Source organism: Mytilus galloprovincialis, chromosome 5 (assembly GCF_965363235.1).
Source record: "Mytilus galloprovincialis chromosome 5, xbMytGall1.hap1.1, whole genome shotgun sequence".
NCBI lineage: Eukaryota > Metazoa > Mollusca > Bivalvia > Mytilida > Mytilidae > Mytilus > Mytilus galloprovincialis.
The window spans coordinates 61,833,747-61,859,937 of NC_134842.1; the positions used below are offsets into that span (position 1 = coordinate 61,833,747).

The 26,191-nt window shown below is 33.1% G+C and overlaps 2 protein-coding genes across 6 annotated transcripts in view; one reads left to right on the forward strand and one right to left on the reverse strand.

The window, feature by feature from the left end:
* LOC143076204 (uncharacterized) overlaps nucleotides 1-7,539 on the forward strand; it is a 100,021-nt gene extending 92,482 nt beyond the window's left edge. For 3 of the 5 annotated variants that reach the window (XM_076251905.1, XM_076251904.1, XM_076251906.1), the window contains exons 2-5: nucleotides 847-1,008; nucleotides 3,150-3,303; nucleotides 5,109-5,414; nucleotides 6,582-7,539. In XM_076251905.1, the coding sequence (XP_076108020.1) occupies nucleotides 847-1,008; nucleotides 3,150-3,303; nucleotides 5,109-5,414; nucleotides 6,582-6,758 (799 nt within the window). In that variant the 3' untranslated portion in view covers nucleotides 6,759-7,539. The remainder of the gene's footprint in view (nucleotides 1-846; nucleotides 1,009-3,149; nucleotides 3,304-5,108; nucleotides 5,415-6,581) is intronic. The other 2 variants (XM_076251902.1, XM_076251903.1) reach the window with 2 other exon arrangements.
* LOC143076203 (uncharacterized) overlaps nucleotides 1-26,191 on the reverse strand; it is a 144,432-nt gene that overhangs the window by 73,205 nt on the left and 45,036 nt on the right. The window lies entirely within an intron of this gene.

Consider the following 26,191-nt stretch of genomic DNA (forward strand, 5'->3'; position numbering starts at 1 on the left):
TTAAATGCTGAATGGAAAACACTGCTGAATATATACATGTACAATGTACCATGAAAATGTAGTATGAATATAGAATACATGTATCTTACAATGTATGTCAATTGAACCAAACAGATCTACACAGTCTGATCAAATTTGAAATTCTCCTTTCTGCTCTGACATGCTCTGACACTCAGACAGTTCAATTTATGTCATTTGTAATCAATAATACAGTGTGTCAAATGACACATAGAACTTGAGTTGGGCAGTGATCATCATGAGTGGTGTAATTAGAAATTAGAGAAAATGAATAGTCATGACAATGATAGTTTAGTATAACAAAACTTAAAATATATATACATGTACATGTATCACTTGAAAATGACTTCACTCATCATTGCTCATCAGATTGGTATAAACATGATAAAGCACAAAAAAACAACTAACAATAATAGGGTGAACATAAACATAATAAAGACAGTAGATAAAATACATGAAATATGGCAATCTAAGACTCATATAGTTACTGTTTAGCCAGTCAAGGTCATTAAAAACTTCCATTTATTGTTACTGAAGCAACATGTAGATTAAAGGAATTCTATTGAATAAATCATTGCAAAAATAAGATGTACTCATGGTATGATTGCCTATGCGACAAATTTCCACCAGATACTACATGATGCAGGGAAGGCAAAATTTTGCCCTATAAGTCATTGTAAGTTATAACACATATGAGCGATGAGTATTGCCAACTTTAAAATACTGAGAAAAATAAAAAACTTGCATACCAATGTTTGTACATGCACATGTAAATGTATATCTATGTTTATTAATGTATGATCTTTGTTTTTTCTTCAACATGTTCAGTGAAGTATCTGTCAGCACATTGAAAGGTGATAGGTTTATCACTGCATTATATAGACTGCATGATAAAATTCAGAAACAGAGGAGGGCTCGTTACAGATTGAATGAAAGCATGTTTACACAGTTAATCCTTACACTTGGTGAAATATGTTACTTGGAGGGGGAGTAAGTATTGACAACTATAACTTTTACTTTTACAACTACTGTAAATTTGTATTATTATGATTCAGAAATTATTGCATGCATTTATAAAATTTTGCAATTTTGTCATTTTAGAGTAAAATGCGATTTTAATTTTTGCAATATTGAGAAAAATCCTTTTTATTTCATATACAAAATTTCAAAATGCGAGTTTGAGTTATTGTGATTGTAACCCTGTTGCATTTTAGCAATAATAAAAACATTGCAATAATTTGTGAATGCACAGTACATTATAACTATTAAGGAGGCTCGAGGGGATAAAAATTTCAGAATAAAAATAAACATTTGTTTTTCATTTTAAATTTTATTTGTTACCTTTTGTAGTTGTTACTTTTTATATGGTACAAAAATCATTCAAAATAAAAAAATTGTGTTGGCCCCAGATGACTTTTAAAATGTATACATCATTGAAAAAGTTTCAAATTATCTCCCTTTGGTAGATAAATGCCATTTTTTGGCTTTAAAATTGAAATATCTTTATTAACTCATCGGTGACCTATATTTTTTAATATAATTTCCATATAAGCTGTACTTAAACTAAGTTATGTAAAATTTGAGCGATTTCTGTAATAAATTTCTTTCTTTTTTTTGCGATATAACCTTTATTTCTCCTATTACTTCAACAGAAAAAAAACACCTTTACAAAAATATATGCTTCTTTCGAAGGCAGAACGTGAGCGCAAATGATCGGTGACCCCACGTTTTTATTTGATTTTTCTATTAATTATAAGATAAAGTTCATTTATAGAAAAATATAGAGAAATCCTATATAAATGATTTAGACCCGCGAACCCCATTAAGTTGTTTTGTAAATATAATCATAAAATTGTAAACCTGTATACCCATGCTGGTGATTTTCTGCTGCACCTTCAATGGCTTCATGAATATGGTTCAGATGACCACATATCAAAGCTGACAATACCAGGACAGATAATACATTTTATCATATATATTTAGTAGTAATACAGTAGTTTTGAATATTTGATAAACAGGATAAATAGCAAATAGCCTGCTGTATAATCCATATCGTGCAACTTTGATGCGCACCCTTTATCATACCCTTTATCACACCCCTACTTTTTTTTAAATTTTTTTTTTACATAAAGTCAGTTTTAATTTATACATATGATACAAGCTTCTTAAGAAATATTTTTCGTCCAAATAGGTCCGAAATGAACGGTTATTCGGGCGTGACACAATTTATTGAATGACGTCATTGTTTGGTATGTGACATCACGAACGTCAAGTTTTCATATTTTTTGGCACACTAAATTCAACTATAAAAAATACAAAACACACTAAAAATACAATAAACAAAATATTTTTAAAACACCCTTGACCAATATCATCCCTTGGGCTGATATTGGTGTCTCAGGATGATACGGCATATGATACAGATTTTGCCATGTATTATTCTCTATGTAATAGATGGTACTTTAAGTTTTGCTATGATTTCTTATTGTAGACGAGAAAGTTAAAAGCTTTATATCGCCATTTTGTTTAAAAAATCTCAAAGGGAGATCATTAAATTCTATAGTTTTATGCCCAGATGTTTATAAAATGCAGACAATATTTATAAAAGTAAGAAGATATGGTATAATTGCCAATGAGATAACTCTCCAATTCACTACATTGTATATGAAAAGATTGAATGAAGGCATTGAAAATATGACTTCATGTAGACCTTATATCTACATGTACATGTAGGGGGGAAAATCTAAATGATTGAAGGGGGTTTATATAGCTTTATCATATGTAATAAAGGTTCTTTTTTCCAGTCTGTATCACCTACCCTGTATTGCATATCCTGTATCGAATACCTCACATCCCATCACAATTAGAATGACTTCAAAATGGTTGTTGATCAAATATAACCCCAACTGTTTCAGATTCAACTACAATGTATATGATCTCTCATAACATTTTCTTCAACTTGGAAGCAGTTATATTTATTTTCTTTGGGAAACAACTTTAAATAGAAGATTCACTATTTTCTTTCTTTTTGTAACATGTGTAAGATAATTTTATTGATGTTGGTTGTACCACCAGAAAAGAAAAATCTGTGTATTCATTCAGGTTTCTGTGTTGGATTTTTTTTATGATAGGCGGTGTTCAAGTGGAGATGAGTCTATTTGGTCTAATTTGAGAGGATGTAAGCGTGTCACTTCAAATCCAGATTGTCGTTTCTACAAACAGGGGCGTGTATTGTATGATAACTGTGCACCAGTTAAGCCAACTACTGTAGTAACTATTCACGAGGTAACTATTTCATTGCAGTAAAATCTATTTAAGAGAGTAGTTTTTTAAATAGAATAAAAGTTTGCTTGGTGAACCATAATATCTTTATATGTATCTTGTAACTTCTTGTTGTTTAAAATATTGGAACTAATAGTTAATACTGTGTTTTGATATAATCATAGGGTCATATCAACCAAATCATCATGATGAAAAATTATTGATCAACAACATGGTAGGTAGCACATTAAAACTATATTAAAACAAGTTGTGGAAAATTGGCCTTAAGGAGGCTCGCGGGTATATAAAAATCAGCAAAAATTAAACTTTTTTTTTCTTTACAAATTTTATTTATTACACTATTAGCTATTACTTTATAATATTGTACAAAAATCTCCGGGACAAATCAATTTGGTTTGGCCACAGATTACTTTAAAAATGTTTATATCATTGAAAAAGCTCTAAATTATCTCCCTTTGGTGCAAAAATGTCATTTTTTGATGTTGAAATTGAAATATCTTTTTTAACTCATTGGTGACCTATATATATTTTATTATTGTTTTCAAACAAGCTAAACTAAATAATTGTAAAATTTAGGCGATTTCTGTAATTTAGTTCTTTTTTTATATCTATATTACCAATATTTCTCCTATAAGTTCAACAGAAAAAAAGGACATTAACAAAAATGTATGCTTCTTTTGGAGGCAGATTGTAAGCTTAAATGACCCCATATTTTTATTTTATATTTCTATTAGGTATAAGATAAATTTTAATCATAGAAAAAAATAGCAAAATCCTATATTAGAAAAAAAAGTTGATTTAGACCCGCGAGCCCCCTTAAGGGGTCAATTGACAATTTTGGTCATATTAACTTTTTTGTATATATTACTTTGCTGACAGTTGTTGTTGTTTACAGTTTGTATCTATTTATAATAACATTCAAGATAATAACAAAAAACTGCAAAATTTCTTTTAAACTACCAATTTAGTAGCAGCAACACAGCAATTAGTTGTTTGAATTGTCTGAAATCTCAGGGCTAATATATAGATCTTGACCAATTCAACAATTTTACACCCACGTCAGGTTTGCTCTAAAAGCTTTAGTTTTTGAGATATAAACCAAAAACTGCATTTGACCCCAACATTCTATTTTTAGCTATGGTGGCCATGTTTGTCAATGAATCAAAACTTTGGATACTATTTATAAACTAGATACCTTAAGGAACATTTAGTTAAAATGTGAAGGTATTTGGCCAAGTAGATTTTTCACATACTTACGACAACAACGGATGCAAATTACAGTATAAAATGTATATATTTAGCTATAATACTATGAACTACAACAAGTCTTTTCTATTTTTATATTGAAATAAGCTTAAAAAATCTTATTGCCCAGTATTACCTGCTTCTGGGAGTATTGCCCAGCTCATGAAAAACCCAGGTTTTCCAACCTGGGTTTTCCCTGGCGGGTAATACTTTGCCTACCCTGATTTGATCATTTTGAGAGAAACTTAAGAAATTGTTTGCTAATTTTATGTGCTTTCTATACCTTTTTTTTTTAACAATTTTTAATTAAATTTTCAACATGTAAAATTTGTCCGAAATCTGTGACCTAGATCATTTGTAGATGATTTACCTTACCTCTTGACCTTAAATGCCATGTGCTTGGCGAAAAAACATCAAATAGGAGTTTAGAAATCTTTAGTTGAATAAGAAAGAGATAAGGAAGAAATATATTATTCTAATTGAATCCAGGAAACTATATAAATATTGAGATAAAAACTAATAAAACTTAATATAATTATGTCTTTGATTTTTTTTTATTCCAGGTGAAAAATGCTAAGAAATTTGAAGGTTTAGGACATCCAGAGAAAAAGAGAAAAAGAAAGAGATTTAAAAGGTCACAGTCTTCAACTGAGGAATCTGAATCTTGCTCGTCTTCTGGTATTTCTAGCTGTTCATCAGGACAACTACTGGACAAGACAAACAAACCATTACCAGAAATAATTGCTGATTTGAATGTACAAGTTCTTGGACAGCATGCTGGTGAACTTTTGCTGGATCTTCATGAATATGGTTTAGATGACCACAAATCTAAGCTGACAACACCTGGACTGATTATAGATGGCACCAAGGTTGGCTATGATTTTTTTTTATTAAAGACAAGGAAGTTAAAAGCTCTATTTTTTTCTTCCTTGAGAGGTCTAGTTTTTTTTACAAATCTCAAAGACAGAGTCATTCTTTAGCACTATCATGACTATGTGCTGATGCAAATAAAATACTGACAATTTAAAAATAAGAAAAATGTGGTATAACACTATAAATGCCAATGAGTCAACATTCTACTAGAGACTAAATGACATAGAAGTTAACAACTACCTTTCACCATATAGCTTTTAACAATAGGCAAAACCCATACAGCATAGTCTGCTACAAAATGCCCAACAATGATAAAAATCAAACAAATCAAACAAGAAAACTAACGTCCTTGTTGGGCATATGATACAGTTTTGATCCCGTATTTACATTTTGATAAAAATTTCCATATAGACTATTTTTTACCTGATTAAATCAAATATGTAATAAAAAACATACCTTCATGCGCTACTTTTTGATTAAAATAAGGTCTAAATTTTGTATAATTGCTCAATGTTTGGATTTGTGGCCTTATTTTCCCTTTCAAAAGAAAATCATAACATTTTTTGTTTTAAAAGATTAACACAAATTGTTTTTTGTTAAATAATTTGTAATTTCTTTATTTTATAAGTATACTAAAAATTTATATATTTTCTATTCAGAAATAACTCATATTTATCAAATGTTCATGAATGTAGAAAAAAACATAATTTTTTGCTGTATATTTAGCAAATTAAAAAAAATATATAGGTAAATTAAACATAACTTGACCTAATAAATAAAATTGTTACCATTTCTCGAGACATCTGCTAATTTTATTATAACCATATCTCTCTACAAAAAACTTCTTCATGTTATTTTGAGTTTAACAACCTAAAACTTTGGCCTTCAACCTAAACTTCTCAATCAAATATCTGAAATGACTTGCAGCAAATATTCTTTGGACATTTAAAAAAATGTTTAAATTAAAGCAAAACACTTGTTAATATTGAGAATAAGATTGTGCCAAAAAAATTAAATTATATAAATATTGGGTGTCAAGTAGACTATATGTCTATAGCTAGTAGGTATATTGAAACTTAAATTTATTTTTGCAGTTATTAAATGTTTTGAAAAAAAGTGATAAATGTCATACATTGTTTTGGATTTTTTTTTATATATTTCAGGTATACTTTACTCTATTGGAAATGACAAAGAGTCATTATGAAAAGCTGTGCAAGAATGTTGAACTTAATGAAACTGACAGAGCTATAATTTATTATTCCAGACCATTAGACATTTTACATCTTGATAGTCGCAACACACTGATAGAAAACTTTGTTCTTTTAAACAACATTTATTAACCAAGTTATTATTAGATCATGAACGTTAGTAATTGATGACATTGACTGGGGTGAATAAGATTTAATGCAACTTTGAAGATGTAGAAACAGTACATTGGTTTTCAAACTGTCTTCAAAGGAGTAGGTTCAGTAAGACCCCTTTTTGGCTAAAATATAGCAGTTTTACAAAGTTGTTAAAATGTAAACTTTAAGTTATTTTTTGGAAAGTATAATGCCTCTGCTACATAAATTTGGGCTGTTTTTGGGATTACAATGCACATATATATCGGGTACTTGCATCATTGAGTCATGCTAAATTACTAAAATCTTCACAAATTCAGCATTTTAGTTAAATTTTCGACAGTTTCCGTCTTAAATGAAAATGGCCACATTTGTGTTCATTCTTGATATTGAAATGTAAGTCCACTTTCATTTTTGGCAAAAACTATCCGGAAAGTGACAGTTTTTGGCATATTTGATATATTTTTCATATTTAAGCTAGAATCGGAGCATTTTTAATGAGTAAATCAGTTAAAATCTTTCACAAAAAATAATTGAATCAATTCAAATAGTGTTTAAAATGTGTCCAAAATCTTTCATCAGATCTAGATGAACTTGAAATTTGAGGCCAAAACCGGCCCTTATCAGATCTACTTCTTTGCATAAAAAGAAATATAAAAAACATTGTTACTTACACATTATTTATCATGTTTATGTTCTCTCTTGTTCATGTTGTTCATACACTTGTTGGTTTGGAGCTATCTGCGCGACTGACATATAGATCATAAAATATTTCCGTACAGGGTCCTATGTGAAACTAAGTCCCTTGCTGGCGGCCATCTTGGATAATGGATGGGCTACAAAGTAACAATACTTGGTCAGCACCTCATAAGGAACATTCATGCTATGTTTGGTTTATTCCATTCAGTAGTTCTCTAAAAGAAGTCATTTGTATGCATTTCCCATAGGGTCCTATGTTAAACTAAGTCCCCCGGTGGCGGCCATCTTGGATAATGGATCGGCTTCAAAGTAACAAAACGTGGTCAGCACCACATAAGGAACATTCATGCTATGTTTTGTTTCATTCCATCTAGTGGTTCTCTAAATGAAGTCATATGTATGCATTTCCCATAGGGTCCTATGTGAAACTAAGTCCCCTGCTGGCGGCCATCTTGGATGATGGATCGGCTACAAAGTAACAATACTTGGTCAACACCTCATAAGGAACATTCATGCTATGTTTGGTTTCCTTCCATTCAGTTTGTCTCTAAAAAAAGTCATTTGTATGCATTTCCAATAGGGTTCTATGTTAAACTAAGTCCCCCGTTGGCGGCCATCTTGGATAATGGATCGGCTACAAAGTATCAATACTTGGTCAGCACCTCATAAGGAACATTCATGCTATGTTTGGTTCATTCCATTCAGTGGTTCTCTAAAAGAAGTCATTTGTATGCATTTCCCATAGGGTCCTATGTTAAACCAAGTCCCCCGGTGGCGGCCATCTTGGATAATGGATCGGCTTCAAAGTAACAAAACTTGGTCAGCACCTCATAAGGAACATTCATGCTATGTTTTGTTTCATTCCATCTAGTGGTTCTCTAAATGAAGTCTCATGTATGCATTTCCCATAGGGTCCTATGTTTAGCTAAGTCCCCCGCTGGTGGCCATTCTTGGATGATGGATCGGCTACAAAGTAACAATACTTGGTCAGCACCTCATAAGGAACATTCATGCTATGTTTGGTTCATTCCATTCAGTGGTTCTCTTAAAGAAGTCATTTGTATGCATTTCCTATAGGGTCCTATGTTTAACCAAGTCCCCCGCTGGTGGCCATTCTTGGATGATGGATCGGCTACAAAGTAACAACACTTGGTAAGCACCTCATAAGGAACATTCATGCCACGTTTGGTTTCATTCCATTTAGTGGTTCTCTGGAAGAAGTTCAAAATGTAAAAATTTAACGACGACGGACGACGCATGCCAAGTGATAAGAAAAGATCACTTGGCCCTTCGGGCCAGGTGAGCTAAAAAAAAACCTTAACTCAAAAACTTTAACCATTGAACCATGAAAATGAGGTCAAGGTCAGATGACAACCGCCAGCTAGACATGTACACCTTACAATCATTCCATACACCAAATATACTAGACCTATTGCATACAGTATAGGAAAAAAAGACCAAACCACAAACACTTGGCGCTGAGCAATGAACCTTGAAAATGAGGTCAAGGTCAAATAAAAACTGTGTGACTTACATAGATCACGAAATATTTCCATACACCAAATAAAGTTGAACTATTGCATTTAATATTAGAAAAAAAGACCAAAACTCAAAAACTCGACTTTGACCTCTGCACCATGAAATTGAGGTCAAGGTCAGACGACATGTACTCCTTACAGTCCTTCCATACACCGAATATACTAGAACTATTGCTTATAGTATCTGAGATATGGACTTGACCACCAAAATTTAACCTTGTTAACTGATCCATGAATGTGGTCGAGGTCAAGTGAAAACTGTTTGACGGGAATGAGGACCTTGCACGGTACGCACATACCAAATATAGTTATCCTGTTACTTATAATAAAAGAGAATTCAACATTACAAAAAATCTCAACTTTTTTTCAAGTAGTCGCTGAACCATGAAAATGAGGTCAAGGACAGTGGACATTTGACTGACGGAAACTTCGTAACATGAGGCATCCATATACAAAGTATGAAGCACCCTTCTACCTTCTAAAATATAAAGCTTTTAAGAAGTTAGCTAACACCGTCGTCGCCGCTGACAGATCACTATCCCTATGTCGAGCTTTCTGCGACGAAAGTTGAACTTGTCTAACAATGTTTTTAAACAAAGAAGCAGCAGCATTTTTTTTTTAAGTTTGGTGATATCATATAAAAGACAACATAGTGAATTTTATAATTTGTCACTAATTTAGGTATATATTTCAAAGCTGACTTTAGATACCCCTTCTGTAATTATGGAAAATTACTGAATTCCTGATCATTGATTGTGCTATCTGAACATGGAAAAGCAAAAATGATTGCTTAATGTTCGTTGATGGTGGTATTTCGGGAAATGGCAAAGTTGGAAAACGCTATAATACTCATTAAAACAAAAGGAAGCACAAAGAATGCTTCCATAATGACATTGCTATTTGTGTCTCTCCTGCTACATTAATCCTTTAAGGCGAGACCGGGATCACTTTTCTGGTGTCAATTACGAGGATGATGATAGAAATTAATCAGTTTTCTGCTTTTTAAACTTATTGTAATAGATCAATTATATTTTGCATGAAGTTGCAATCATTATATAATTATATCAGTTTCACATTTATACCTCCTGTACTTCATTTTGGACAGACAGAAGGCCTGAATTTTTGAATCCCCGTATTTTAAACTCTCCGGATGCAATAATCGGGATGACAATAGACAATCAAAATTTTCAAAGGAGCTCCACATCAAACACTTTCCCATTCCCTGTTTTTAGCTCACCTGGCCTATAAGGCCATGTGAGCTTTTCTCATCAATTGGCGTCCGTCGTCGTCGTCGTCGTCGTCTGTCGTCGTTAACAATTTTTCAAACATCTTCTCCTCTGAAACTACTGAATGGATTTGAATGAAACTTAGCATGATTGTTCCTTAGATTATCCTGCACAAAGTGTATGCTTCGATTTTTGATCCGTCAAAAAACATGGCCGCCGTTACTTAAAATAGAACATAGGGGTCAAATGCAGTTTTTGGCTTATATCTCAAAAACTAAAGCATTTAGAGCAAATCTGACATGGGGTAAAAATGTTCATTAGGTGAAGATCTATCAGCCCTGAAATTTTCAGATGAATCAAACAAACCATTGTTGGGTTGCTGCCACTTAATTGGTAATTTTAAGGAAATTTTGCAGTTTTTGGTCATTATCTTGAATATTATTATAGATAAAGATAAACTGTAAACAGCAAAAATGATCAGCAAAATAAGATCTACAAATAAGTTAATATGACCAAAATTGTCAATTGACCCCTTAAAGGGGCACTAGCTACGATATATATGAAAAAAATAAAGTATGATTTTTTTAGATCAATCATTAATCAAATTGAAATAATGAAATAATAATTTGCTTTTAGCAATCAATTTCCTTTAATTTTGTTGAAAAAAGCGATTAAACATAATTTTTGACTGATTCACTTGCAAGTGAAAACGTCATCATCATTCTAACCGGTATTCATGTGAACTTCAAGTTAACCCCTAGCTAGAGATTGACAACGCATGCATTGTACGTGTACTGGTTATTTAAAGAAAAAGAATGTCAACAATGAAAGTGAAACTACGGTAAATCATTTGATTACTAATTCGATGCACATAAAATCATTCTTATATGGTTAAAAACAATGAGAAACATCTATTTTTAATCTATAAAATCAAATCAAACAGACCTATAAAAATGCAATTGCACGTGTTGGTTTAATCTATTCGTATCTTTATTTTTGTTTACATCGCTTATATGGTCATCTGAGGTCAAATCGATAGTTAATTAGATGGCGTCTGGACTCAAATACACACGAAACGAACCTATATATTATCTGCCCCATGCTCTGTAAACTGTTTATTTTAGACTTTTGATAGTTTGGATAAATGTTTTACATTGTTATAAACCAAATATGAGAATTTGAGTCAAATCGGTTACAATGAATTTGACAGCTAGTGCCCCTTTAAGGGGTTATTGTCCTTTAATGACAATTTTTCACAATTTGTTCATCACATTTGCTAACTTTAAAAAATCTTCTCCTCTGAAACTACTGAATGGATTTGGATGAAACTTAGCATGATTGTTCCATAGATTATCCTGCACAAAGTGTGTGCTTCGATTTTTGATCCGTCAAAAAACATGGCCGCCGTTACTTAAAATAGAACATAGGGGTCAAATGCAGTTTTTAACCGGATTTTTGTGACAAAAATGTCGGTTATTGATTTGGGGATGTACGGCGGGCGGCCGGGCGGGCGGGCGGCAATCAAATGTTGTCCGTGCATTAACTCATGAACCGTTCAACCAAAGCTTTTAAAATTTTAATATGTTATTCCTGACAACTATACGAAGGTCAAGTTCAATAATGGCGATTTTGACTTTTACCGTTCAGGAGTTATGGTTCTTGAAAGATTGAAAAATGGAGTTGTCCGTGCATTTACGCATGAACTGTTCTACCAAAGCTTCCCAAATTTTAATATGTTGTTACTAATGAAAGAATGGAGGTCAAGTTAAATAATGACGAATTTGACTTTTACCGTTCAGGAGTTATGGTTCTTGAAAGATTGAAAAATGGAGTTTCCAGTCGTGTCCGTGCATTTATGCATGAACTGTTCTATCAAAGCTTCCGAAATTTTAATATGCTGTTACTGATGACAAAATGGAGGTCAAGTTCAATAATGACGATTTTGACTTTTACCGTTCAGGAGTTATGGTTCTTGAAAGATTGAAAAATGGTTTTTCCCGTCGTGTCCGTGCATTTTCTCATGAACCATTCAACCAAAGCTTTTGAAATTTTAATATGTTGTTACTGATGACAAAATAGAGGTCAAGTTCAATAATGACGATTTTGACTTTTACCGTTCAGGAGTTATGGTTCTTGAAAGATTGAAAAATGGAGTTTCCAGTCGTGTCCGTGCATTTATGCATGAACTGTTCTATCAAAGCTTCCGAAATTTTATTATGCTGTTACTGATGACAAAATGGAGGTCAAGTTCAATAATGACGATTTTGACTTTTACCGTTCAGGAGTTATGGTTCTTGAAAGATTGAAAAATGGAGTTTCCAGTCGTGTCCGTGCATTTATGCATGAACTGTTCTATCAAAGCTTCCGAAATTTTAATATGCTGTTACTGATGACAAAATGGAGGTCAAGTTCAATAATGACGATTTTGACTTTTACCGTTCAGGAGTTATGGTTCTTGAAAGATTGAAAAATGGTTTTTCCCGTCGTGTCCGTGCATTTTCTCATGAACCATTCAACCAAAGCTTTTGAAATTTTAATATGTTGTTACTGATGACAAAATAGAGGTCAAGTTCAATAATGACGATTTTGACTTCTACCGTTCAGGAGTTATGGTTCTTGAAAGATCGTAAAATGGCGTTTCCATTCAGGTTGTTGCATTTACTCATGAACCATTCAATCTAAGCTTTTCTAATTTTAATATGTTGATACTGATGACAAAATGGAGGTCAAATTTGATATTGACGATTTTCACTTTCACCATTCATCAGTAATGGTTCTTGTGATATTGCCAGGACACAAATAAATGTTAATAAATCCGGTCTGCTGTCGTTGTGACAGCCTCTTGTTGGCTTATATCTCAAAAACGAAAGCATTTAGAGCAAATTTGACATGGGGTAAAAATGTTCATTAGGTCAAGATCTATCAGCCCTAAAATTTTCAGATGAATCAAACAAACAATTGTTGGGTTGCTGCCACTTAATTGGTAATTTTAAGGAAATTTTTCAGTTTTTGGTCATTATCTTGAATATTATTATAGATAAAGATAAACTGTAAACAGCAAAAATGATCAGCAAAGTAAGATCTACAAATAAGTTAATATGACCAAAATTGTCAATTGACCCCTTAAGGGGTTATTGTCCTTTAATGACAATTTTTCACAATTTGTTCATCATATTTGCTAACTTTAAAAAATCTTCTCCTCTAAAACTACTAAACCAAATTCAACCAAACTTCAACTGAATGATCAGTAGTGTGTATAAAATAAAGTTTGTGCTTTATTTTTTATTTCGTCAAAAAACATGGCCGTCATGGCTAAAAATAGAACACAGGGTAAAATGCAGTTTTTGGCTTATATCTCAAAAACTCTTTAGAGCAAATAAGATAAGAAGTTAAAGTATTTATTAGGTCAAGGTCTACCTGTCCTGAAATTTTCAGCCGAATTGGGTAACTGGTTTTTCAGGTATAATGCCCCTGAATTGATGATTTTAAAGAAATTTTGCAGTTTTTGGTTATTATCTTGAATATTATTATAGATACAGATAAACTTTTAATAGCAAAAATGATAAGCAAAGTAAGATCTACAAATAAGTCAATTTGACCAAAATTGTCAATTGACTCCTTAAGGAGTTATTGCCCTTTAAAGACTTTTTTCACAATTTGTTCATCATGTTGACTTACTTTAAAAAATCTTCTCCTTTGAAACTGCTGTATCAATTTCAGCCAAACTTAGGCTAAATGAGTTTCAGAGTATTTAGTATAAATTTTATATTTCATTTCCTTGTATGTCAGAAACATAGCTCCTATGGCTAAAATAGAACATAGGAGAAAATGATTTTTTTTTTTTTGCTTTTGAAGAAAATAGGACGATTCAAAGAACATTTAAATAAATTGAAAAGCCAAAATAATCATTGATGAGAGATTTAACCAAAAAAATTAAGGTGAGCGATTCAGGCTCTTGAGAGCCTCTTGTTTTGAAATGTGTACCAGTTGGGGATCTCATTAAAATCAGCTTCATGTCTCGAATCAGTGGACAAAGCAGATCAAACTTCTTGAGTATTTAACATTCACAAAAAGGTTGTATTGCATTTCAATCTATAGATTTGTTTGCTGTATTGCTGAAGAATTTGCATTTATATTGTCTTGATTTTAGAAAGGATTCATTTAATTTCAAATATAGTATTATATGATGGACTATCACTAACACACTGAAAATTATGGTAGTTGCCTCAACATTTGGTAAATTCTGTTTACCAAGGAAGATCCTTTTGCATTCTTCGATTTTCTCTGTGTTTGTTATTCTGCAGTATTAATCGTTGCCCCCTTTTTTTAATATAAATATGTTTTTTTCTGTCAATATATATTTTTTAAAATTTTGCCCACATATACAATATTGCTACTCCAGGCTGAAAAAAGTATAGCGAAATGCTTCTCAAATGTTTTAGTGGAATATTATTTCATAACCGTGACTCTTTCGCATAGTTTTCGAATTATTTTAAAGAAAATCTTGTTAATTTTATTTATTGAAGAACAGATAAATGTATATTTATCATAACAATTGCAAAAAAAATTAAGTATTTTCCTTTGTAGCCTCATTTTTTGAATTTTGACTATGGCGTAAAATTTCTGTCATCCAAGTAAACCCCTTTGATGTTCAAATCTCAAGCCCAGTTTGTCCATTGCTGTTTTTTTGCTATTGACATCACAGTTGTTTTCCAGCAGAGTTGTCACAATCTTTTCAGATTCATATTCCTTCTTTTCACAGGCAACAAGGAATGGTGACCTGTGCGAGTTATCACACTTATTTATGTCACAACCACTATCTAATAACAGTTTAACAATATCTGTCAATAATCTTAGATATCTATGTGATGTACATGTCTCGCATATTATATGAAAAGGTATCTGACCAAAGGTATCTTCCTGATTTGCATCACATTTATTTTGAAGTAGGAGGACACCAACCTCTTTATAATGATGTTCCTTTCGATGATATCTTGAATAACAACTTATCCAAAGCAGATTGTCATGTGCTACCTTCTGCATGCATGCATAATGCAAAGCGTTGCTACAATTAACATGATTAATGTCACAAGCATTGCTATCGCAACCGTTTTCAATCGATATTTCAACTACATCGTTGTATCCTTCAATGGCTGCCAAATGTAAAGGTGTTAGATTTGATTTATCAGGTTGATTAATGTTCGAGTGATTTTGTAATAATAATTGTGTAATTTCTAGATGCCCTATAACCAACAAGAAATGTGTAAACCAATTTGTCCGTCTATATTAGGGACATCTATCTCACTTTTGTTCTCTAATAATAAATTGGCAACATCTTTGTAACCATGATAACATGCATAAAACAGTGGTGGGCTGTTTCTATTATCGGCCTGATTGATGCATTTATAAGATCCATTTTACAACCTATGTCATACAAGAATTCTACTATTTCTAAATAATCCTTTTCACTAGCATAATGTAAAGCATTTCTACCATGTGAATCTAGTACATTTATATTGCAGTGATATTGTACAAATACATCAACAACATTTTTACTAAGTGAGGAAAAAGGGGTGGGATAACTGTTTGTATCGATCAACTGGTTAATCTTCATTTACCAATGCCATTTTATCTATTTCAAGCAACTTCTTCAACAAAATATTAACTATCGTTGAATAACCACTTTCAGCTGCCATATGAAGTGCAGTGTGGCCATGAAAATCAGCAATACACGGGTTTACATTATTGTGCAACAACATTTCCACAATTCTTTTCCGAAACGTTTCAGTGATGTCTGCAATTTTATCCCGAACTACATTTATACCATCCTCAACTTCATCACACTGAAAGTCATCTCCTTCACCTCCTATTGACCAAGTATCACAATCCTGAACAAAAACTTGAGTATAGTCTGAAGAGCAAGCCTCATACAGTGGTGTTCTGCCAAAATAACTTATGATATTGACATCAAATTTATTTCTTATTAGTACTTTCACTATATCTTCATGGCCATTTTTTACAAGCTACGTGTAGGGGACTTTCACCTAAACTGTTACATATAGGTATATCACAATTGTATTTCACATGTTTCAGAAGAATGTTCACAACATCAAGATTACCCCATTTGCAAGCAATGAAAAAAGGAGTCTCTTCAAAATACCCTCGTGTGTCGATGGTAAAGCCTTTTTCTAATAGTATTGACACACTTTCTGGGTTATCTTCATACAAGCAACGGGAAGGGCTGTTTGACCATCACAATCTTCAGAATATATCTTACAGTAACATCCCAGGAGATACTGCACAATGTCTGTATGACCATAGTAACTAGCACAGCACAAGACCAAACTCAAAAACGGATCATCATTTAATACTATCATTGACGATATCAGACCAGGTGCGGATCCCGGCTTTCTGAAAAAAAAGGGGGGGGTCTTAACCACGGAACACCATGAAACGTCCACAAAATTAAAAAAAAATCGAAAAAATGGGGTTTCAACCACCTAAACTCCCTCTCCCCGCATACCGGATACGCTAATGCAGGCTGCATCCTTTCAAATAAAAGCTTCAAACATCAGAAATACTTGAGTGTGTAATTTAGGTTTAAAAAAAAGTTGATAACAATACCAAATAACTAACTGTAAGTTATTAAATCGTAAAAGAAAAAGGAGAGAAAAATCATGCCAGACATATATTGTATTGGATTGCAGTAGTTTTAATAAATATTTATATGACAAAAGTATCATGGAAAACATAAACTGATCATGCATGTGGCAGAAGAGATAGTAGTAAGCATTATCTACTTAAGAGTTATAATTAGTCATATGCCACTAGAAACTATTACAGCAAAATGCAATGAGTGTGTAGGTAAAGGTAAAACCTTTGACTAGCTGGCTTGTTAGCTGGATCATGAAGTCATTACAAGGTAAAGTAGGTTACCCTCCTTTCTTAGTGGTCTAGTTGTCCAAACGATGAAAAGAAAAGCTCCAAGCGATTGTACAGGAAGGCTCCGAGTGATATTACAGTAAACTTGCAAGCGATTGTACAGTCAATAAAAATATCCGACATGGAGAAAATGAATATATTTGGATTTCTACTGGGACAATGGCTTTGAAACTTTCAGACAGGTAAGACTATATTTAAGAAAAGGTACATGTGAAAATTCAGGTAGCAAACATTGATTTTCCGATGTTTATTTGACATTTTTGATCGCTGTTGTGTGACAATTTTGATCGTTTTACACGGAGCTCCAACATTCTAAGGAAAACGTTTGGATGCATATATCTTTCTTATTATTTTATTGGTTCATATTTACATAAAGAATGTTTTAGCTATCAAAACTTGAAACAGAAACATTTTATAGTAGCATAAGAGTTCATCAAAGTTTCCATCAAGCAACTTGTTATTTTGCAAATGTCGGAGCCCCGCTTGACAGTCTCCCAAATGACAAATTTATTAGAAACCGTACAGTTTCGTTCCCACACTGTGCTATATATTCTTTTTTTTTGTTAAAATCAAACAAAGTGTAATTTAGGACCTCAATTTGGACCAACTTGATAACTGGGTGTAAAATCAATAAAGCTTACTACGTTTTTCAGATCAGCAGATCAAACAAATGGCTGCGCCATGAGCGCATAATACGCCCGTCATTTTTCATTGAGTAAAGGTCAATAAGCTCTCAAAGTCATATCAGAAATTTTTGAAAAGTAAATAGAGATTATCTTGATAGATATCACCAGAGTTTTATGAAAACTGTTCAAAGCACCTGAAAACTTGAAAATCACACTTTTTTTATTACAAAATTCCAATAACTCGGTACAATCAAAAATATATAAAAATCTACAGGGAGCGAAAGACAATAGAAAAAACAATTTACTGAAGTTTCATGAAGACTGTTGAAAGCATTTTTGAGTAATTGTCCGAAAACGGGAAAGTCACCCTTTTCTTAATGACAAAAGTGCTCAAGCTGAAATATCTCGCCTTCTTTATTAACCTTTGATATAATGTTGATAATCCTAAATATAAAGCTTTACTACAACTATAACATAAACTTAATATGATCCAAAAAAAATTAGGTCAAGGTCAGATAAACTAAACGAAAACTACATGTACACCTTACAATTTAATACACTAAATATAGTTGACCTATTGCTTGTAGATTCTAAGAAACAGACTTTCCTAAGAAATCAAAACATTGCCAAAGAACTATGAAACAGAGGTCAAGGTCAAATGAACCATGCCAGTCAAACATTTACATTTTACAATCAATATATGCATTAAATATAGTTTACCCATTGCTTAAACAGGTCGAGAACTCTAGATTTTCTGACGTCAGAATATATTTGCATAGTAATTTTTAAAACACAAGGCTAATATGGCCTTGAAAAACTGACCAATCGACTCAATGAACTACAATGCATTGTGGGCTACTACGAGTAAACTACTACTTAAAACACGTGGAATTAGTGGGAAAACAGTCAATTAATATATTGTCTGGGACTCTCATTACCAAAGTTTTTATTCTGCAAATATATTTAATGTAAAATATATAACGTAATCTTCAATTTGCATGCTCAGATTAAAAAAATATTGTTTATTGGCTTCACGATTCGACTTTCTTTTTCGCCAGCAAAAGTAGTTGAACCGGTTTTGTGCATTGTTATAAATTGAACCTGCATTAATTTCACGACATGACACAGTGAAATATCCAAAGAAGTGACCACTGTCCAGTAAGAAAATCATTTGAGCTCTTTTAAACCTGTATAATGTCATTGCAAAATCATTTCTGCCTGGAAAAACACGAAACTTTCATTGAAACACTTCTTTCTGTACTGATGTGTATTCTTTTTTACCAGGACCTGAACTAATAGTAAGAACATCATAATATTCAGTATGCTAAAAAGAAGTGTTATGAAAGCGGCAGGGGCGGGTCCAGCCATTTTAAAAAGGGGGGTCCTAACCCTGGACAAAAGGGGAGAGGTTCCAACTACATGTCCACATCCAAATGCACTGGTCGTCCAAAAAAAGGGGGTCCATCCCCCGGAACCCCTGCCCCCCTGGATCCGCCACTGAGCGGGTACGGTATATAGCTCAATACATTTTTTATAGTTTAAATTCATCCATCGATAATATCCGTTTGTTGCTTATTTTATCACAAAATATACTTCAGAGGTTTTTTTATCGTTCGGCTGCTGTCCTGTTGACATATGTAAAATATCTCCAATATTAAAAGTCTCTGGATCATAGTGGGTGCCATATTACCTATTTTTTTTCTTTCTAAAACGTGCTTTGTATATAGAAATAAGAAGATGAGGAACGAGTGCCAAATGAGACATCTTTCCAACAAAGACATAATTTAGTAAAGTAAGCAGTCATAGGTCCAATGCTGAAAAGTAAGCTATTAATGACCCAAAATTTACTTGTGTAAAACAATCCAAACAAACAACAAGAGTGCACACGCTGAAATGTCTCGCCTTCTTTACTTATCATTGATATTATGTTGATAGTCCTAAGTATAAAGCTTTATTAAAGACTGTCACATAAACTTAACATTAACCAAGATAACAAAACAAAGACCAATGAACCATGAAAATGAGGTCAAGGTCAGATGAACCATGCCAGGCAGACATGTACAGCTAACAATGCTTCCATACAACAAATATAGTTGACCTATTACTTATAGTTTAAGAAAAATAGACCAAAACACAAAAACTTAACACTGAGCAATGAACCATGAAAATGAGGTCAAGGTCAAATAAAACCTGCGCGACTGACATATAGATCATAAAATATTTCCATACACCAAATATAGTTGACCTATGGCATATAGTATTAGATAAAAAGACCAAAACTCAAAAACTTAACTTTGACCACTGAACCATGAAAATGAGGTCAAGGTCAGATGACATCTGCCCGCTAGACGTGTACACCTTACAATCATTCCATACAACAAATATAGAAGATCTATTGCATAAAGTATGAGAAAAACAGACCAAAACACAAAAATCTAACTATAACCACTGAACCATGAAAATGAGGTCAAGGTCAGATGACATCTGCCAGTTGGACATGTACACCTTACAGTCCTTCCATACACCGAATATACTAGCCCTATTGCTTATAGTATCTGAGATATGGACTTGACCACCAAAACTTAACCTTGTTCACTGATCCATGAAATGAGGTCGAGGTCAAGTGAAAACTGTCTGACGGGCATGAGAACCTTGCAAGGTACGCACATACCAAATATAGTTATCCAATTAGTTATAATAAGAGAGAATTTAACATTACAAAAAATATTAACTTTTTTTTCAAGTGGTCACTGAACCATGAAAATGAGGTCAAGGACATTGGACATGTGACTGACGGAAAGTTCGTAACATGAGGCATCTATATACAAAGTATGAAGCATCCAGGTCTTCTACCTTCTAAAATATAAAGCTTTTAAGAAGTTAGCTAACGCCGCCGCCGTAGCCGCCGCCGCCGCCGCCGGATCACTATCCCTATGTCGAGCTTTCTGCAACAAAAGTTGCAGGCTCGACAAAAAACACAAAAAAAAAAAAACGGCCCAAATAAATATATAAAAGGACAAGAAATCTATCCCATAAAAAAAATATATTGTATAGGAGCCTGTATTTCAGTGGTTGTCGTTTGTTTATGTGTTACATATTTGTTTTTCGTTCATTTTTTTTTATATATAATTAAGGCCGTTAGTTTTCTCGTTTGAATTGTTTTACATTGTCATATCGGGGACTTTTATAGCTGACTATGCGGTATGGGCTTTGCTCATTGTTGAAGGCCGTACGGTGATTTATAAATGTTAATTTCTGTGTCATTTTGGTCTCTTGTGGACAGCTGTCTCATTGGAAATCATACCACACATTCTTTTTTATTATAGATCCAACGCTGCAATTTTCACAAAACATATCAAATTTTCCACCTTGTCGCACATACATATTGATAAAATCATTACAGCTTATTTCTTATGCATGTGGAGCAAAACTTTGGTTAGCTTGCTTGCTTGTTTTAAAATATAATAAATATAATATAAATAAAATATACGAGTTAAACTATGCCTATATATATTGTTTAAAGATGTCAATCTTATTTTCAAAGCTTGTATAAACAACTATACAAACAAAGCAAGCAAGCCAACCAAAGTTTTACTTTGCAGGTTTAAGAAATCAGCTGTAATGATTTTATTCAGTTTGGCAAATGTCCGAGCCCGTTAAAAAACGAACAAACTAAACTACAGTTGCTGACTTCACTACCTTAAAAAAAAAGGGAACAGTTTGGAAGTCCCATATACAGAAATGTGACCAACAAAAATACTTATAAATTTTGTTAACACTGCAATGTATGTAAATATTTCTTCGCCTTTTTTACGAACACAAAATTCAAGGATCCCACATTTGCCTTTAATTATCTATACGAACATTGCTGTACTCTTGAAAATCAGCACCGGTTGTTATCGACGGCTTACTTTACACCAGTAAGTTTGTCTCATGGGTAATTGTGTTTTTTTCGCTGTTGTTTCGTTGCTTCTGGTGGACAAATACATGAAATCTCTGTGCAATCATCAAACATGTTAATGGCTATATATCGGGTAATTCAAACCGTTTTTTCTTCACATAGAAACAACTCTTCGTTAATCTGAGCATGGAAGTAATACTTTATATCACGAACTATAAAGGAGGATACACAAAATGAAAAATTAAGCGAAATTGTGAATCCCGCATTGCACGAAAAAATGTGTTGTATTTTAGTAAATAACACGTGTTCTTGGTTGATTGTAGACACGTAGTAGTCCATCATTCATTGTGACTCATTTAGTGGATTGGTAAAAAAACTAGGTAAAAATAAATTGCGTCACATGTAAATAAACAATTACATGTGCGAGAACATAAGTATGATAATGTATGCATTTCCATATAAGGTAGTGGTCCCGACCTGTTAAACAGGTCGAGAACTCTAGATTTTCTGACGTCAGAATATATTTGCATAGTAATTTCCAAAACACAAGGCCAATATGGCCTTGAAAAACTGACCAATCGACTCAATGAACTACAATGCATTGTGGGCTACTACGAGTAAACTACTACTTAAAACACGTGGAATTAGTGGGAAAACAGTCAATTAATATATTGTCTGGGACTCTCATTACCAAAGATTTTATTCTGCAAATATATTTAATGTAAAATATATAACGTAATCTTCAATTTGCATGCTCAGATTAAAAAAATATTGTTTATTGGCTTCACGATTCGACTTTCTTTTTCGAATTGCAAAAGTAGTTGAACCGGTTTTGTGCATTGTTATGAATTGAACCTGCATTAATTTCACGACATGACACAGTGAAATATCCAATGAAGTGACCACTGTCCAGTAAGAAAATCATTTGAGCTCTTTTAAACCTGTATAATGGCATTGCAAAATCATTTCTGCCTAGAAAAATACGAAACTTTCATTGAAACACTTCTTTCTGTACTGAATGTGTATTTTTTTTTATCAGGACCTGAACTAATAGTAAGAACATCATAATATTCAGTATGCTAAAAAGAAGTGTTATGAAAGCGGCAGGGGCGGGTCCAGCCATTTTTAAAAAGGGGGTCCTAACCCTGGACAAAAGGGGAGGGGGTTCCAACTACATGTCCCCATCCAAATGCACTTATCGTCCAAAAAAAGGGGGTTCATCCCCCGTAACCCCCGCCCCCTGGATCCGCCACTGAGCGGGTACGGTATATAGCTCAATACATTTTTCAGTTTCATCCATCGATAATATCCGTTTGTTGCTAATTTTATCACAAAATATACCTCAGAGTTTTTTTAGCTCACCTGGCCCGAAGGGCCAAGTAAGCTTTTCCCATCACGTCCGGCGTTCGTCGTCCGTCGTCGTTAACTTTTACAAAAATCTTCTCCTCTGAAACTACTGGGCCAAATTAATCCAAACTTGGCCACAATCATCATTGGGGTATATAGTTTAAAAAATGTGTCCGGTGACCCGGTCAAGCAACCAAGATGGCCGCCATGGCTAAAAATAGAACATAGGGGTAAAATGCGGTTTTTGGCTTATAACTCAAAAACCAAAGCATTTAGAGCAAATCTGACATGGGGGTAAACTTGTTTATCAGGTCAAGATCTATCTGCCCTGAAATTTTCAGATGAATCAGACAACCCGTTGTTGGGTTGCTGCCCCTGAATTGGTAATTTTATGGAAATTTCACTGTTTTGGTTTATTATCTTGAATATTATTATAGATAGAGATAAACTCTAAACAGCAATAATGTTCAGCAAAGTAAGATTTACAAATAAGTCAAGATGACCAAAATGGTCAGTTGACCCCTTTAGGAGTTATTGCCCTTTATAGTCAATTTTAACCATTTTTTGTAAATCTTAGTAATCTTTCACAATAATCTTCTCCTCTGAAACTGTTGGGCCAAATTAATCCAAACTTGGCCACACTCATCATTGGGGTATCTTGTTTAAAAAATGTGTCCGGTGACCCGGCCATCTAACCAAGATGGCCGCCACGGCTAAAAATAGAACAATGGGGTAAAATGCAGTTTTTGGCTTATAACTCAAAAACCAAAGCATTTAGAGCAAATCTGACTGGGGTAAATTTGTTTATCAGATCAAGATCTATCTGCCCTTAAATTTTCAGATGAATCGGACAACCCGTTGTTTAGTTGCTGCCCCTAAATTGGTAAGTTTAAGGAAATTTTGCTGTTTTTGGTTATTAATTTGAATACTATTATAGATAGAGATAACCTGTAAACAGCAATAATGTTCAGAAAAGTAAGATTTACAAATAAGTCAACATGACTGAAATGGTCAATTGACCCCCCTAAGGAGTTATTGTCCTTTATAGTCAATTTTTAACAATTTTCATAAAATTTGTAAATTTTTACTAACATTTTCCACTGAAACTACTGGGCCAAGTTCATTATAGATAGAGATAATTGTAAGCAGCAAGAATGTTCAGTAAAGTAAGATGTACAAACACATCACCGTCACCAAAACACAATTTTTTCATGAATCTATCTGCTTCTTTTGTTTAATATTCATATAGACCAAGGTGAGCGACACAGGCTCTTTAGAGCCTCTAGTTTTATCGTTCGGCTGCTGTTCTGTTAACATATGTAAAATGTCTCCAATATTAAAAGTCTCTGAATCATAGTGGGTGCCATATTACCTATTAATTTTTTTTCTAAAACCTTGCTTTGTATATAGAAATAAGAAGATGAGGTATGAGTGCCAAAATGAGACATCTTTCCAACAAAGACATAATTTAGTAAAGTAAGCAGTCATAGGTCCAATGCTGAAAAGTAAGCTATTAATGACCCAACAATTACTTGTGTAAAACAATCCAAACAAAAAAAAAAACACAAAAAAAAACCGGCCCAATTAAATATATAAAAGGAAAAGAAATCTATCCCATCAAAAAAAATATTGTATAGGAGCCTGTATTTCAGTGGTTGTCGTTTGTTTATGTGTTACATATTTGTTTTTCGTTCATTTTTTTTTTATATAATTAAGGCCGTTAGTTTTCTCGTTTGAATTGTTTTACATTGTCATATCGGGGACTTTTATAGCTGACTATGCAGTATGGGCTTTGCTCATTGTTGAAGGCCGTACGGTGATCTATAAATGTTAATTTCTGTGTCATTTTGGTCTCTTGTGGACAGCTGTCTCATTGGCAATCATACCACATCTTCTTTTTTTATTATAGATCCAACGCTGCAATTTTCTCAAAACATATCAAATTTTCCACCTTGTCGCACATACATATGGATAAAATCATTACAGCTTATTTCCTAATGCATGTGGAGCAAAACTTTGGTTAGCCTGTTTGCTTTGTTTGTATATTGTACAAAATATAAAATATACAAGTTAAACTATGCCTATATATATATATATATATATATATATATATATATATATATATATATTGTTTAAAGATGTCAATCTTGTATAAACAACTATACAAACAAAGCAAGCAAGCAAACCAAAGTTTTACTTTGCAGGTTTAAGAAATCAGCTGTAATGATTTTATTCAGTTTGGCAAATGTCCGAGCCCGTTAAAAACGAACAAACTGAAACTACAGTTGCTGACTTCACTACCTTAAAAAAAAGGGAACAGTTTGGAAGTCCCATATACTGAAATGTGACCAACAAAAATACTTATAGATTTTGTTAACACTGCCATGTATGTAAATATTTCTTCGCCTTTTTTACAAACACAAAATTCAAGGATCCCACATTTGCCTTTAATTATCTATACGAACATTGCTGTACTCTTGAATATCAGCACCGGCTGTTATCGACGGCTTACTTTACACCAGTAAGTTTGTCTCATGGGTAATTGTTTTTTCGCTGTTGTTTCGTTGCTTCTGGTGGACAAATACATGAAATCTCTGTGCCATCATCAAACATGTTAATGGCTATATATCGGGTAATTCAAACCCTTTTTTCGTCGCATAGAAACAACTTTTCGTTAATCTGAGCATGGAAGTAATACTTTATATCACGAACTATAAATGAGGATACACAAAATGAAAAACTAAGCGAAATTGTGAATCCCGCATTGCACGAAAAAATGTGTTGTATTTCAGTAAATAACACGTGTTCTTGGTTGATTGTAAACACGTAGTAGTCCATCATGCATTGTGACTCATTTAGTGGATTGGTCAAAAACCTAGGTAAAAATAAATTGCGTCACATGTAAATAAACAATTACATGTGCGAGAACATAAGTATGCTAATTTATGCATTTCCATATAAAGTAGTGGTCCCGACCTGTTAAAGTAACTAAGAAACAAACTTGACCATTACAATTTAACATTGACCAATAAACCACCATAATGAGGTCAAGATCAGTTGATAACTGCCAGAAAGACATAACCATCTTACAATCTTTGCATACAACAAATAAAGTTGACTTATTGCTTATGGTTAAAGAAAAATACAGATCAAA